Source organism: Geotrypetes seraphini, chromosome 4, assembly GCF_902459505.1.
Source record: "Geotrypetes seraphini chromosome 4, aGeoSer1.1, whole genome shotgun sequence".
Lineage (NCBI taxonomy): Eukaryota > Metazoa > Chordata > Amphibia > Gymnophiona > Dermophiidae > Geotrypetes > Geotrypetes seraphini.
Window position 1 is genome coordinate 253,898,161 of NC_047087.1, and position 13,820 is coordinate 253,911,980.

General features: G+C 40.6%; 1 protein-coding gene across 5 annotated transcripts in view; it reads right to left on the minus strand.

Annotated features, from left to right (window-relative positions):
• PRKG1 (protein kinase cGMP-dependent 1) overlaps window positions 1-13,820 on the minus strand; it is a 1,424,783-nt gene that overhangs the window by 1,063,347 nt on the left and 347,616 nt on the right. For all 5 annotated transcript variants that reach the window (XM_033943780.1, XM_033943783.1, XM_033943781.1 and 2 more), the window contains exon 2: window positions 4,266-4,432. In XM_033943780.1, coding sequence (XP_033799671.1) covers window positions 4,266-4,432 — 167 coding nt within the window. The remainder of the gene's footprint in view (window positions 1-4,265; window positions 4,433-13,820) is intronic.

The window sequence follows — 13,820 nt, forward strand, 5'->3', positions numbered from 1 at the left end:
AGAATGATTCTTTTTACTCCTTCAACCAAACAAGTGTCTTGCTGTCCCTGCCCTCACAGTTAGATTAGGTAATCTCATACAACAAGATGTTTCATTTCAAAAGAAATGTGTTTTTATAATCAAAGCTTCTCAGATAGTGAAGCAATGTAATACTCACTAGTCTTTAAGCCCGTTACTAACAGGTGCTAGAACAGATGTGTGTGTCTGTCTGTCTTTCTTTCTCTCCCCTTGGCCGCTTTCTGTCTTTCTTTTTTTTTTCTCTCTCTCTCTTTCCTCGGCTGTCCACCACTACCCTTTGCCTTCTCCCTCTGTCCAGCAGTAGTCCTTCTTCCTTCCTTTAACCTCCCCCCCTGTCCAGCAGCAGCCCTTCTCCCTTCATTTTACCTCCCCCCTGTCCAGCAGTAGGCCTTCTCCCTTCCTTTTACCTCCCCCCTGTCCAGCAGCACCTCTTCCCTGCGCCCCCTGTCCAGCAGCAGCCCTTCTCCTTTCCTTTTATCCCCCCCCCCCCGGGTCCAGCAGCACCTCTTCCATGCTCCCCCTGTCCAGCAGCAGCCCTTCTCCCTTTGTTTTACCCCCTCCCCCCGGTCCAGCAGCACCTCTTCCCTGCTCCCCCCGTCCAGCAATAGGCCTTCTCCCTTCCTTTTACACCCCCCCCACGTCCAGCAGCACCTCTTATCTGATCCCCCTGTCCAGCATCCTCTAGCCCGGACAGCCGCGTGGCTTTTACTAGGCCAGCCCACCTCGCATTATCGAAGTGGGCTGGCCTAGCAAATGCCCCATGGCTGCTACGTTTGCTGGTCGGGGGGGGGGGGGGGAGAAGAGGCGTCCCGGCAGCGTAGGAGTCAAACCGCTGCTGAAATCGCCGTTGCAAGCCGCCCCACGCGCCGGAAATGGAATTTGGCACAGAGGGACACAGCACGGTGGCAGGGATCACAAAACCCTAAGTATGTATGCGCGCTTCGGGTTTTATTATAGAGGATGAGTGATACCTCAGGTCTATGGAAGCACATTGCTGTTTCAGCGAGATGACAAAGAATGAATATTTCATGGATCCTCTCTGCCAGACATGTTTTCTAAGTGTCCAAGCAGAAATCTTAAAAACACACTATAGACCCCTTCTACTATCACTATACTTAAAAGGCCTATACAATAAGATATCAGTGTATCTGTATTATGTAAGCACATAAGTTGGTATATATAAAAGCAATTTTAGGCAGCATGAATCACACATAAATGGATTCATATGCACCTAAATGACTATATTTTGGCAACACCCTATTCTTTAATTATATACCGATATTCAAATGGCATATACTTTGCAGTTGTGCTTTGAGTATGGTTTGGGCGGAGCATATCCAGGGCACATATACATGTAGCTTATAGAATTCTAAAATGCACTTGCATCTTTTGGCTATTGAAACTTGAGCATTTAAACCAGATCTATGGATAGCATACATGATGATGCCTAAAATAAAGGTGAGCTATTGTCCACTTGCACTAATACTCTATAAAGTCGACTTCAAAAAGGCCCTTTTCTAGCAATGCTTGTCAATCTCTTTGTGGCCGTGATCCCAGAAAACTTGTATGACCCCTTGGAGGCACAGAATAATGATGCACCTATGGAGAGTCCACCTAGATCATGACCCCAAATCTACACACCTTGTTATAGAACTACCCCTTCACTCATAGTGTTACACGAATTCCAACAGAAGTCATGGGTTTTTAAAGGATTCCTCTGATTTCTAGTTAAGTTGATTTAATATATTTCACAAAAAAATCTAAGCTGTGTATTTTGCCAAACAATCCATTATCAAGTGTCGCTACTTTAGACTCCGCAGAAAAAAAGGCAGTGCCTGTGATTGCTGCTGTACTTCAATAGTCCAATAAATAAAATGATATATTTCACACTAGAATCATACTGTTGATTGCACAGCATCTTCTCTAGAAATTTTGGACAGAAAACACCTACAGATATCATAAAAAAGGAAATAGTGAGTTGAGGTAAATGATGAATCAATTCAAACAAAAGTCGACACATGGAATAAAAAAAACCCCGAGATTGTTACAGGAAGCTCCAGTCAAGGAGTCAGCTAAAAGGTAAGGTTAAACTGACCCTAAGAAAAGATTTACAATTTAGAAGACAATACGAAACACAGCAAATACTACAACAGGTAGATATGTCATGGGGAGGCTGAAAGTGGTATGCAGACAAAAGGCGATGAAAACATGTCTTCAACTAATCAGCCTGGCTGATTGCAAAGGTAATTCAATTCTCTGTGCAGAGCTAGAAAACATGACAGGGAAAGAAAAAAGTACAGATCAATTCTGCTTCTCTCTCAACAGAGGAGGAAAGCCAGGAAAGAAGCTGGAGATTTCCTACTGCTTGCTAATATATCACAGAAAAAGAGGCTAGTTACAGGCATAGGCTACAGAGAAAAAGACATATCACGAACAATTTGTCAGCAAGGAAGCAGTAACTTATGCTTGAGAGGCACAGTGATAAATAGCAGTCATGTTACATATTGCATGCTTAAAAGATAAAGAACCATATGTTATAGTAGAAAAATACAAGAATATTACATGCTCACAATTACCAACAGCAAAATACAGTAATCGAGTTCCTTCCAAAATAGCATCTTTGGCCTAAATAATAAACTGAATGGACTTTCAACAGTAATTATTTTGATTAGAAAACATTTTGCCAGCAAAAAGTAGCTGTTATACCGATTAAGTCTTCTGCTTGTAGAATTCAGTGTTAACATTAAAGGAAGAAAAAAAAAACCCCCTTCAAATCAATACTAATTGTTACACAAGGCTCACAAGGCTTCAAATACCTAATCAGTTCTTGAATCATCGCCAACCCAAAAGTCAACCTCTGATATCATAATCCTTGTTAATGGATTTTGATTGGTTCAGAAAAGGCTGACAGTAGTTAGACAAAAACATTAACCTTTCCGATCAACAAAACTGCCCAACAGAGAATGTGATGCTTCCACTTGAAATTGACTTCAATTGCAAGTAATTTTAAAGCTTCATCAAAGCCTGCATAAACAGAGAGAGCCTGCATAGTTAGAAAATGAAATTGCACACAATTCACAATTGGGATGAGTAAACTTATCAAAGTGCTAGTTGAGTTTAGGAACTGTGACTATATGATTTAGAATGACCAACTCTGAATCTGAAATTAAATGCACTTTTTTAAAATTTATTTTGGTTTCAATTCATGTGAATAAATCGCATGCAAACTACTTGAAAAGGTATTTTAAAGATTTGTTGCACTGACAATAAGACATATGTTACTTTGTTAAGTTTCACATATGAACCTGATCAAACAGATCAGACCATGGGAATGTGCAAATCTTACTTAGGTTGCAAACGTGCTATATCAGACTTTTCAGATTCAGTTTGCAAAGAGTTCAGATCTGTTTACCTCATCCACCTGCTCTCCCTGTGTCAATAGGATTTAAATTAAATATGAAGGGATTTGCTCATTACTGACTCATATATGAACTACAGTTTCAATGAGCAACAAGATTTAGTGATGTCACTGATTAAAACAGTGTCAGGTCAAAAGCGCGCCGGGACAAAGGCGCGCGCAGACAATTGAGCGCAGAGCGGAGGTGCGCGCCGCAGAAAATTACTGTTTTTAGGGCTCCGATGGCCCCCCCACTTTACTTAATAGAGATCGCGCCGCGTTGTGGGGGGGTTGGGGGGTTGTAACCCCCCACATTTTACTGTAAACTTAACTTTTTCCCTGTTTTCAGGGAAAAAGTTAAGTTTACAGTAAAATGTGGAGGGTTACAACCCCCCAAGCCCCCCACAACGCCGGCGCGATCTCTATTAAGTAAACTGGGGGGGGCTCCCCAACAAAACCCCCCGTCGGAGCCCCTAAAAACTGTAATTTTCTTTGTTGCACGCCTCCGTCTTGCGCTCAGTTGTCGGCGCGCACCTTTGTCTTTCGCGGGGTTGTCTACGAACCGATTAAAACTGACATTTGCATCCCTTTGTTCAATTTTCCTCTTTGCTCAGCAAATCTTGATGGTCAAGTCAACTAAAGACAACTTCTGCCTATCACAGTTAAGACATCTGTACTACAGCATTCTAGCAGTTTTACTTTTCTAGAAACAGTTTCCTTGGGGAGAAAAAAAAAAAAACAACCAATAATGGATTTGTTCCATGTCATTTAGTTTCCATCTGTTTTGCAGAATGATGAGATACAAGGAAAAATATTTCAAATGAGAAAGGGTCAGAATTACAGACCATACCTTCCATGACATAAACCAGTGAACCCACATCTCCTTCTTTAATGATACAGCTGTCTTTGCCATACTCCACTGGGTACATACAATCCACAATCTCTTGGATCTGTGACAGTTCTAGATTCTTCATGAAGTCATTGTCAAGAATTGCTTCCTTTATTAAATCCTTGGACCTATGGTAAGAAAGGTAATATTTATCCAAAAGTTTGACAACTGTTTCAGTTTACAATGAGAACATAAAACAGCCAAGCTGGATAGGAACAAAGATCCATTTAACCCAGCATCCTGCTTCCGACAGTGGTCCCAGAGTTATTAGTAATGTAGTTTGTCAAGTAGCCTAGAATGCCTTTCCTGCTTAATAAGGTTGAAAGACTCATAAAAACTACTTTACCATGACAAAGAGAGACTGGCAATAAGTTCAAAAGGCATAGGCACCAAGTAACCAGATTCAAATCACATCTTAAGAACCATCTTTAGCACTTACAAGATCCTATGTACTAACAGCTGTCACCTTTAATCCCCCACCTTCCCAACTTTCCTCAAACAAAAGTAACATCTACTAAATGGATGGATCCACCCATCTGCCCAGGCCCCTCCCACAAAACCTTCCCCACTCATGACCATCATTTATAACCATGGTTGTGAAGTCTCTAAGCTGATCCCAGCCCCCACAGTTATACTCCATTATCATCACTAGCAGGAGGAAGTCAGTATCCCTCATAGTAGTAGGACATCAAATTCATAATGGCACTATCTATCCTTGAATCAACTATATGAATTTCACAGTTCATATAAATTTCACCAGAGCCATTTTTACTTTGCAACCGTACTAACAGGAAGGAAATAGGCTTCCTTCTTCCTTGTGATGATATCATGGAAGCTTAGAGGTGGTGAATGCAAACATGGAAAGTAGGCTGGAGACCTCTCTACTGTTAGCAAGCACCAGGGTTTTCATTTTTGGAAAGAATGAGGGGGGTCAAATATTATCAGGTGGGAGAGTTGGGTTGGGGGGTAGTATGTTATCAGATGGCATAGGGGAGGTAGTGCATTAGAGTTCAGGGCATAAAAGCTTCCTCAATTGTGATCCCCATTCCACCAATGTCACATCCTTTTGTTTATGTGGGCAAAATTACAATGGCTCTAGTCAATTTAATGTAATCATAGTAAAGCTGTCATGTGGTGGTAGATGCATGGAGCAGTCTCCCAGAAGAGGTGGTGGAGACAGAGAATGTGTCTGAAATCAAAAGGGCCTGGGATAGGCACGTAGGATCTCTCAGAGAGAGAAAGAGATCATGGTTACTGCGGATGGGCAGATTAGATGGGTCATTTGGCCTTTATCTGCCATCATTTATTTAATTGTGTTATTTCCTTTTATAAGACACTGTTATCTGGCTCTGTATTTTAAATACTTTGTAATTTATTGTGTAAACTGCCAAGAACTGATGGTGTGGCGGTATACAAAAATAAACTATTATTATTATCATGTTTCTATGTTATGCATGATTATTTTGGTACGCTAGGCTTACAAATGGGGGGAGGTGAGTTCTGCATCAGAACTGGCAAGTCACAGGTACTGTTCCCTCTATGCAGAGTGGGAGTCTTCCACTTGCAATCCTGCCAGTGAAGGGGGCGGGTGCTGTTTCACTATCACATTTTCAATAGTGAGGAACAGGCAAACTCTGTGGGACTCCAGAGAACTTGCCTGTGCCCCCCCCCCCTCCCCACTCCACATACACCCACACTGGCAGCAATGCAGTTGGAGGAGTCCTACTTAGCTTAGAGGGAGCAGTGGATACAGGCTTAATTTGCCAGTTCTAAGAGAATGAACAACCAATAGCAAAGTATTTCATTATCCTGTGCTTAGGCCTACTTTTTCCATCTCTATAGTTCCCAACTATAAATGATTTAGGAATCTAACTTATACAGTAGGAGCATCAATTGGCCTCTCTGAAAGATAACTGATGCTCAGTGCCCACATTTCGGTGCCTAGGGGAAAGCGGGCAGCTACAGTTTTTTACAGAATAGGCTCCAAGTACCCTTTTTATAGAATTGCCTGAGTTAGTACGAGTAGGTCCTACTAACAATAATGTTTCTTGTGTTAAATAATGTGCAATTGACACACAGCATGCATCAATGCATGTTTGCATGTTAACAAACACTAGTAAATACATCGCTTACCCCCTCTTTTACTAAGGTGCGCTAACCAATTAGCGCGCGCTGAATGCTAACACGTCCATAGACTAACATGCACACGTTAGCGTTTAGCACGCCCTAATCAGTTAGCTTAGTAAAAGAAGGCCTTAGATGCCTAAATTTAGAAGTTCACCTTTTTTTTTTAACAGTAGCCTCTAAGAATTTTTCCCATAGGGACAATTGGAGAAAATCTCTGGTAAAACAAACCCAGATTATCCCTTCCCTTATGCTTTCATTCTTTAGGTTCAACTAGTCAAAATAGAGAAGAGGTCAAAGTGCAAAACAACCAATAAAAGGAGTTTGACTGTTCAGAACTTGAAGGCCCCTTGTGCGTCTTTTATTGATTCTTTAGCTTCAAGACAGAACCTTTCCAAATTTCATCTAGACATATTTAAAGTTAGTTTTCAGAGATAGTTTGGAAATTAGTATAGAGTCTTATGCTAAGATTTCCTTCATCCTTTGCACCTTCTATTTTGCAAATGGTAGGTTTTGTTGGGTGATGGTACAGTTTTGAAAACATTGCACATGTGTGCTGTGATCTAAACGCATCCAACAGGAATGACACATTTTAAGCTGCTTAAAAGTATACATACTATAAATCCCCAGAGGGTCCAAGTGCTGTTTTCAGTTACTAAGCGAGTACAGTTTTCAGATAGGCTGTCATATTACAATATTTCTAGGGCTTAATTTCTGCCTGTGAATATTCATTTCTAATACCCTCCCGCCCCTTACAAAACCATAGCACAGTTTTTAGCACCGACCATGGCGATAACAGCTCCAACGCTCATAAGATCCTATATGTCGTGTCTGTCTGTCCAAGTTAGAATGTAAGCTCTTCTGAGCAGGGACAGTCTGTAAATGTCAAAATATATAGCGCTGCTTATGCCTTTCAGAGACAAGCAACTACTATAGTGGCCACTTATCTTATAATATTGATCCAGCCTTATAAACGTCAATGAAACTGCATTACCCTAAGTGGGATGGATATTATTTTGTTGTTCGTGTCTATATAGTATTGGAAAGGACGCCTCAGCCCCACCACTCCACCGCAAAAATTATTTAGATCGCGGGAAGCATTGTGTGGTGCTTCATCATTGGCTGTCTTTTCTGAGTTTAACCAACTTAAGTGTTATTACTTTATTTTTGCATTTTTTAACTTCGTTGTTATAATTTTGATCTGGTCATCTCTTGAATACACCACTATTATATTATACTTATTGATAGTGATCAAACTTTAGGATAGTACTTATCTCAGCCAAACCTGGGGAGCCAGACCCGACATGTTTTGCACATAAACTGTGCTTTCTCAAGGGACTCCCTAAAAAATATGGAAACGGAACCGTAAACATATAAACAAACTGTATATTTATATTTTACTTTCTTAAAATTTCTGTACTCTATTTCCCCTGATCATCTGCATATTGTAACTCGCTGAATGTTCAGCTCCCTTGATTGTAAACCGCCTAGAAGTCGCAAGATTGTGGCGGTATAGAAGAATAAAGTTATTATTATTATTATTATTATTATTAATAAACATACAGTTGTGTACAGCCCCCATCCTATCAAGAGTTATAACATTAAAACCAGTGTAATAGAGTAATAGTGTAATAGACTCTATTACACTGGTTTTAATGTTATAACTCTTGATAGGATGGGGGCTGTACACAACTGTATGTTTACGGTTCCGTTTCCATATTTTTTAGGGAGTCCCTTGAGAAAGCACAGTTTATGTGCGAAACATGTCGGGTCTGGCTCCCCAGGTTTGGCTGAGATAAGTACTATCCTAAAGTTTGATCACTATCAATAAGTATAATATAATAGTGGTGTATTCACTAGAGATGACCAGATCAAAATTATAACAACAAAGTTAAAAAATGCAAAAATAAAGTAATAACACTTAAGTTGGTTAAACTCAGAAAAGACAGCCAATGATGAAGCACCACACAATGCTTCCCGCGATCTAAATAATTTTTGCGGTGGAGTGGTGGGGCTGAGGCGTCCTTTCCAATACTATATAGACACGAACAACAAAATAATATCCAGCCCACTTAGGGTAATGCAGTTTCATGGACAAGCAGCAGTAGTACTATGAGCGTTGGAGCTGTTACCGCCACGGCCATCACTAAAAACCACATTATGGTTTTGTAAAAGGGGGGGGGGGGCAGTGCTGAAATTTGAGGCTTTATTTCTTTTACATTTTGGATGGTCTTTGTAGACCCAAGTATTTCATGTTTTGCAAACAATCTTTTGGAACATTGTAATGTTTAAATATGCACAAAACTGAACTGGGAGATGTCTCGTTTGTTCTTTTATATATATATTTTTTTAATTAAATTTCCATTTGAATAGAACAATATATTAACATTATTTATCACTGATGCTTTTCCTTGAAATGCATATTTGTTTTGTCACAAATAGAAAGAAGTTATCGTAGATAAGTATATATCATAAGAAAGTATTGTTATAGTACATTTTATTGAGAAATACATGCAATACAGAAATAGCCAAAACTTTAAAACATACACATGGGATTAGATACAGGTAACATAGCAAGATTAACTTGAGTTATAGCATAAAAATAAACAACTATTTACAAGAAGGACTCTGATACTCAGAATAATTATACCAATTTCAATGTGCTGACAACACTCATTTAAATACCTGTAGCAGATTAGCATAAAAATAGACACTAGGCCTCATCACCCAAGGCCTACCCATACTTCCCATCATTAAACATGGATCCTATCTTTGAAAAGTAATGCACTCAAATTTTGAAAACATTACAGTAAAAATCTCTAAAATAGAATATTATAACCTCCAAGTGTATGGTTTAATGATAAGCATTCCCAAGAAGATAACAGAAAACCAATGGGATATCAGACTGTATCAAAGTTTGCTGGCAAGAGACATCAGCTGATTCAAACTATAGCTGTGCACGTGTTAGCTGGTTGGCTGGTTATTATACTCCAGCACTCGGTGATTTGCATTGGTTGCCAATAGAAACTAAATTTATATTCAAATTTTTAGTATCACCTTTCATACCTTATATAGTGGTGAGCTACAATATTTGGTGGTTTGGCTTCATGAATATACACCAGGACATTATGATCATCCCAAAATACTTGTTTCCCTTTATATCTGAAATCAAGCTGGTATTTACACACTCAAGCACTTTTTCCTGTTTTGCACCTTTCTTATGGAATTCTCTTTTTCCAGAAATGTATGATCGACAACATGGTCTAAGTCACAAAAATCCACCTAAAGTCACCAGATAAGCACTGCAAACACATAAAACAGACCGCCACACACTACCCCCATAAAAATTTTAATCATAACTTTAAAATTCAGCCTCCAGACTTTCATCACCTGGCCGTCTAGTATAGGAAAGCCTAGTCGTCCAGCCCAGAGGCAGCTTAAGTTGTCTTGGGGGTGGGTTAGGGACTCATGGAGAGGAGGACCCATGCCCATAAGCCCCTGTAATCACTGCATTGATACTTAAACATTTGCACTCCCCTATACACCCCCATACCCCTTTTTTACTGGCATATAAGTGACTCCTGCAGCCATAAGGGCTATTGGGGTGGTAGATAAGTGGGTCTAGGGGATTCTGGAGGTGGTTTGGGGGGTTCACTGTAACCTATAAGGGAGTTGTAGGGAGGAGAAGACATGGCACCCTTTTTGTGAAGTTCACAGCAGTGCCCTGTAAGATACCCCACTGTTTAGGTGGCATGTCTGGGTGTGCTGTCCATCACTTTGCAGACCCCTCCCACATCCAACAGAGCTTGTTCTAGGTGTTTTGGACTTGGACGGAAAGTTGGATGAAAATGTGGTATAAAGATGTACAATTTAGTGACTTGGATGATCAGATCGGCAGGACATATAATTAGACAATGTTCGAAACGAAAAAAAAGTTGGACGTATCTTTCGAAAATGTGTCTTAAGCTCTTTTTAACTTTGGATGATTTGCAAGATGGACGTAAACGGACTTAGACGTCCCTTTCGATTATGCCCCTCCACATATATATTAACTCAATAAATTCTGGCATCACGAACATAAGTTCAGCAATTTCCTTCTTTTGTTTTTGGTTGCACCAAATTGCTGCAGACAATCTGGGTTACCATTTTACTTGTTGTCTTCTACTTCTTTTACCCACCTACCCACCATGTCCTTTCCAGACTGGAACCAAGTTCTCAGCTTTTCAGAAGAACATTTGAGATCTCTTCTACATGATCAACCACCAATAGAGATTGATGAACCTACTCTTCTAGACAAATGGAAAGAAATTATATTGTTCAACAGAGAGATCATTCAGACTGACCTTCATTTTGTTTTTCTACTAGAATATTGTATAACACAAATTATCCCAGGCTGGATTACTGCAATACATTATACCATGGCATAACTCAGAAAGAAATAAGAAGGTTATAAATTATACAAAATACTGTAATAAAAATTATTACTAACTCCAAAAAATACGATCATGTCACTCCTCTTTTACAAAAAGCACATTGGCTACCAATTTCACACAGAATAATCTATAAAAGTGCACTGTTAACCTTCAAAATTCAACAAACCAACACACCAATATTTTTAAATCTTTATTTGATACCATATTCTCCAGCCAGATCTCTAAGATCAACAGATCAGCATTTGCTGACCATCCCGTCTCTGAAAATAATAGGCACCAGAAGATCTACTATTTTTTCAATCATAGCACCCCAGCTTTGGAACAAGTTACCAGTTTATCTGCGTGGTGAAACTTCTCTAGAAAAATTTAAAAGCACATTAAAAAGCCACCTATACAAAGATGCATTTGAGTCATAAACAGGATAACTCTTTTATCAACAATCTCAGGCTCAAATGCTTAAACCTAACCAGATCTATATATAGGTCACAACTTCTCCGTTTCACTTTTAGACCTAGCTTTATTTGTAAAACATTTTCAATTACCCTCCTAATGTTTTTCCTTAAATGTTCTTCTACTTTCTTTAACAAATTGCAGTTCACTCCTCTTTCCTTATGTATCACTAATTAATTGTGTACATCGATTGTATGTTTACCTGTATAAATTGTTTTATTTTGTCTCCCCCCCCCGAAAAAAAACTTTTATTGTTATACGCATTGAAAACATTTGATATTGCGTTTATATCAAAATTTTGATAAACTTGAAACTTGATCCCAAGAGGATTAAGAATTATGAAAGGACCAACAATGTTTCTGACAACCAAGATTTTTTAGACAACTTGTATAGTATTCTTAATAAATGCTCACTAGACTTGATGATATTGTTAATAGAAACATCAAAACAAACATCAAATAAAATTAGAGAGAATCTAGAGGATAAATCAGAATACATAAAAAAAATGGGGATGAACATTTTGACCTAAATATTAATATGACTGAATATAAAAAAGAAACTAAGGGGTCCTTTTATTAAGGCACCCTAACCAATTTAGCACACGCTAAAGATTAGTGTGCACTAAATGCTAAGGCATCCATTATATTCTATGGGCATCTTAGCATTTAGCACGTAATAATCTTTAGTGCACACTAAATTGGTTAGCGCACCTTAATAAAAGGATCCCTAAGCTTGCTAAACTAGATAAGCTTAAGGCAGTATATACCCTTAGGCAAAGTCTAGAATTCACTCTAAACAAAAACCATTTTTAGATCCATTTCAAGGAATAACAAAAAGATGCAGAACACAAATGCTCCAACTAGAACACATAATATCACCAATACACACGACTGTGGACATAAACGCATTAGAAGTTGATCTGATAAGCACAGTTACTTACCGTAACAGGTGTTATCCAGGGACAGCAGGCAGATATTCTTAACGCATGGGTGACGTCACCGACGGAGCCCTCGGTACGGACCTTTTTACTAGAAAGTTCTAGTTGGCCGCACCGCGCGTGCGCGAGTGCCTTCCCGCCCGACGGATAAGCCAGCTAAGAAGCCAACCCGGGGAGGTGGGTGGGACGTAAGAATATCTGCCTGCTGTCCCTGGATAACACCTGTTACGGTAAGTAACTGTGCTTTATCCCAGGACAAGCAGGCAGCATATTCTTAACGCATGGGTGACCTCCAAGCTAACAAAGAGGGAGGAGGGATGGTTGGCCATTATGAAAATAAATTTTGTAACACAGATTGGCCGAAGTGTCCATCCCGTCTGGAAAAAGCATCCAGACAGTAGTGAGAAGTGAACGTATGAACTGAGGACCAAGTGGCCGCCTTGCAGATTTCCTCGATGGGCGTGGAACGGAGGAAAGCTACAGAAGCAGCCATAGCTCGGACTCTGTGGGCCGTGACTGCACCTTCCAGTGAGAGACCGGCCCGAGCATAACAGAACGCAATACAGGCAGCAAGCCAATTGGAAAGCGTCCTTTTGGAAACAGGACGACCTAGACGATTAGGGTCGAATGACAAAAGAGCTGAGGGGATGAGCGGTGAGCCCTGATGCGGTCAAGGTAGTAGGCAAGGGCACGCTTGCAATCCAGCGTGTGCAGCGCCTGTTCCCCAGGATGAGAATGTGGTTTAGGGAAAAAGACGGGCAACACAATGGACTGGTTGAGGTGAAAAGCCGAGACCACCTTTGGAAGGAATTTAGGATGGGTACGTAAGACCACCTTGTCATGGTGAAAAACCGTGAAGGGTGGGTCGGCGACCAGTGCATGCAGTTCACTAACCCTCCTGGCAGAGGTGATGGCGATTAGGAAAAGCACCTTCCAGGTAAGAAATTTGAGCGAAGTTGTGGCAAGAGGCTCAAACGGAGGTTTCATGAGATCTGATAAAACCACATTCAGGTCCCAGACGACCGGAGGAGGCTTCAGAGGTGGTTTGACATTGAAGAGACCTCTCATGAACCTGGAAACCAGAGGATGAGCCGTGAGGGGTTTTCCGAGGATAGGCTCATGGAACGCAGTGATGGCACTGAGGTGGACTCTGATGGAGGTAGATTTGAGGCCAGCATTGGACAGCGAGAGCAAATATTCCAATACAGGTTCCACCGCTAAAGAGGTGGGTTCAAGATGATGCCGGAGACACCACGAGGAGAACCTGGTCCACTTCTGATGGTAACATTGGAGGGTGGCTGGTATCCTGGAGGCGTCCAATATGAGGCGGACCGGCTGAGATAGTTTTTCTGACGAGGTCAGCCCGAGAGAAACCAAGCTGTCAGGTGGAGCGAAGACAGATTGGGATGCAGTAGAGATTGATGCTGCTGCGTAAGTAGAGTAGGAAACACAGGAAGAGGAATGGGCTCCCTGGAGCTGAGTTGGAGCAGGAGGGAGAACCAGTGTTGACGAGGCCACCGAGGGGCGATGAGAATCATGGTGGCGTTGTCCTTGCGGAGTTTGGACAAGGTC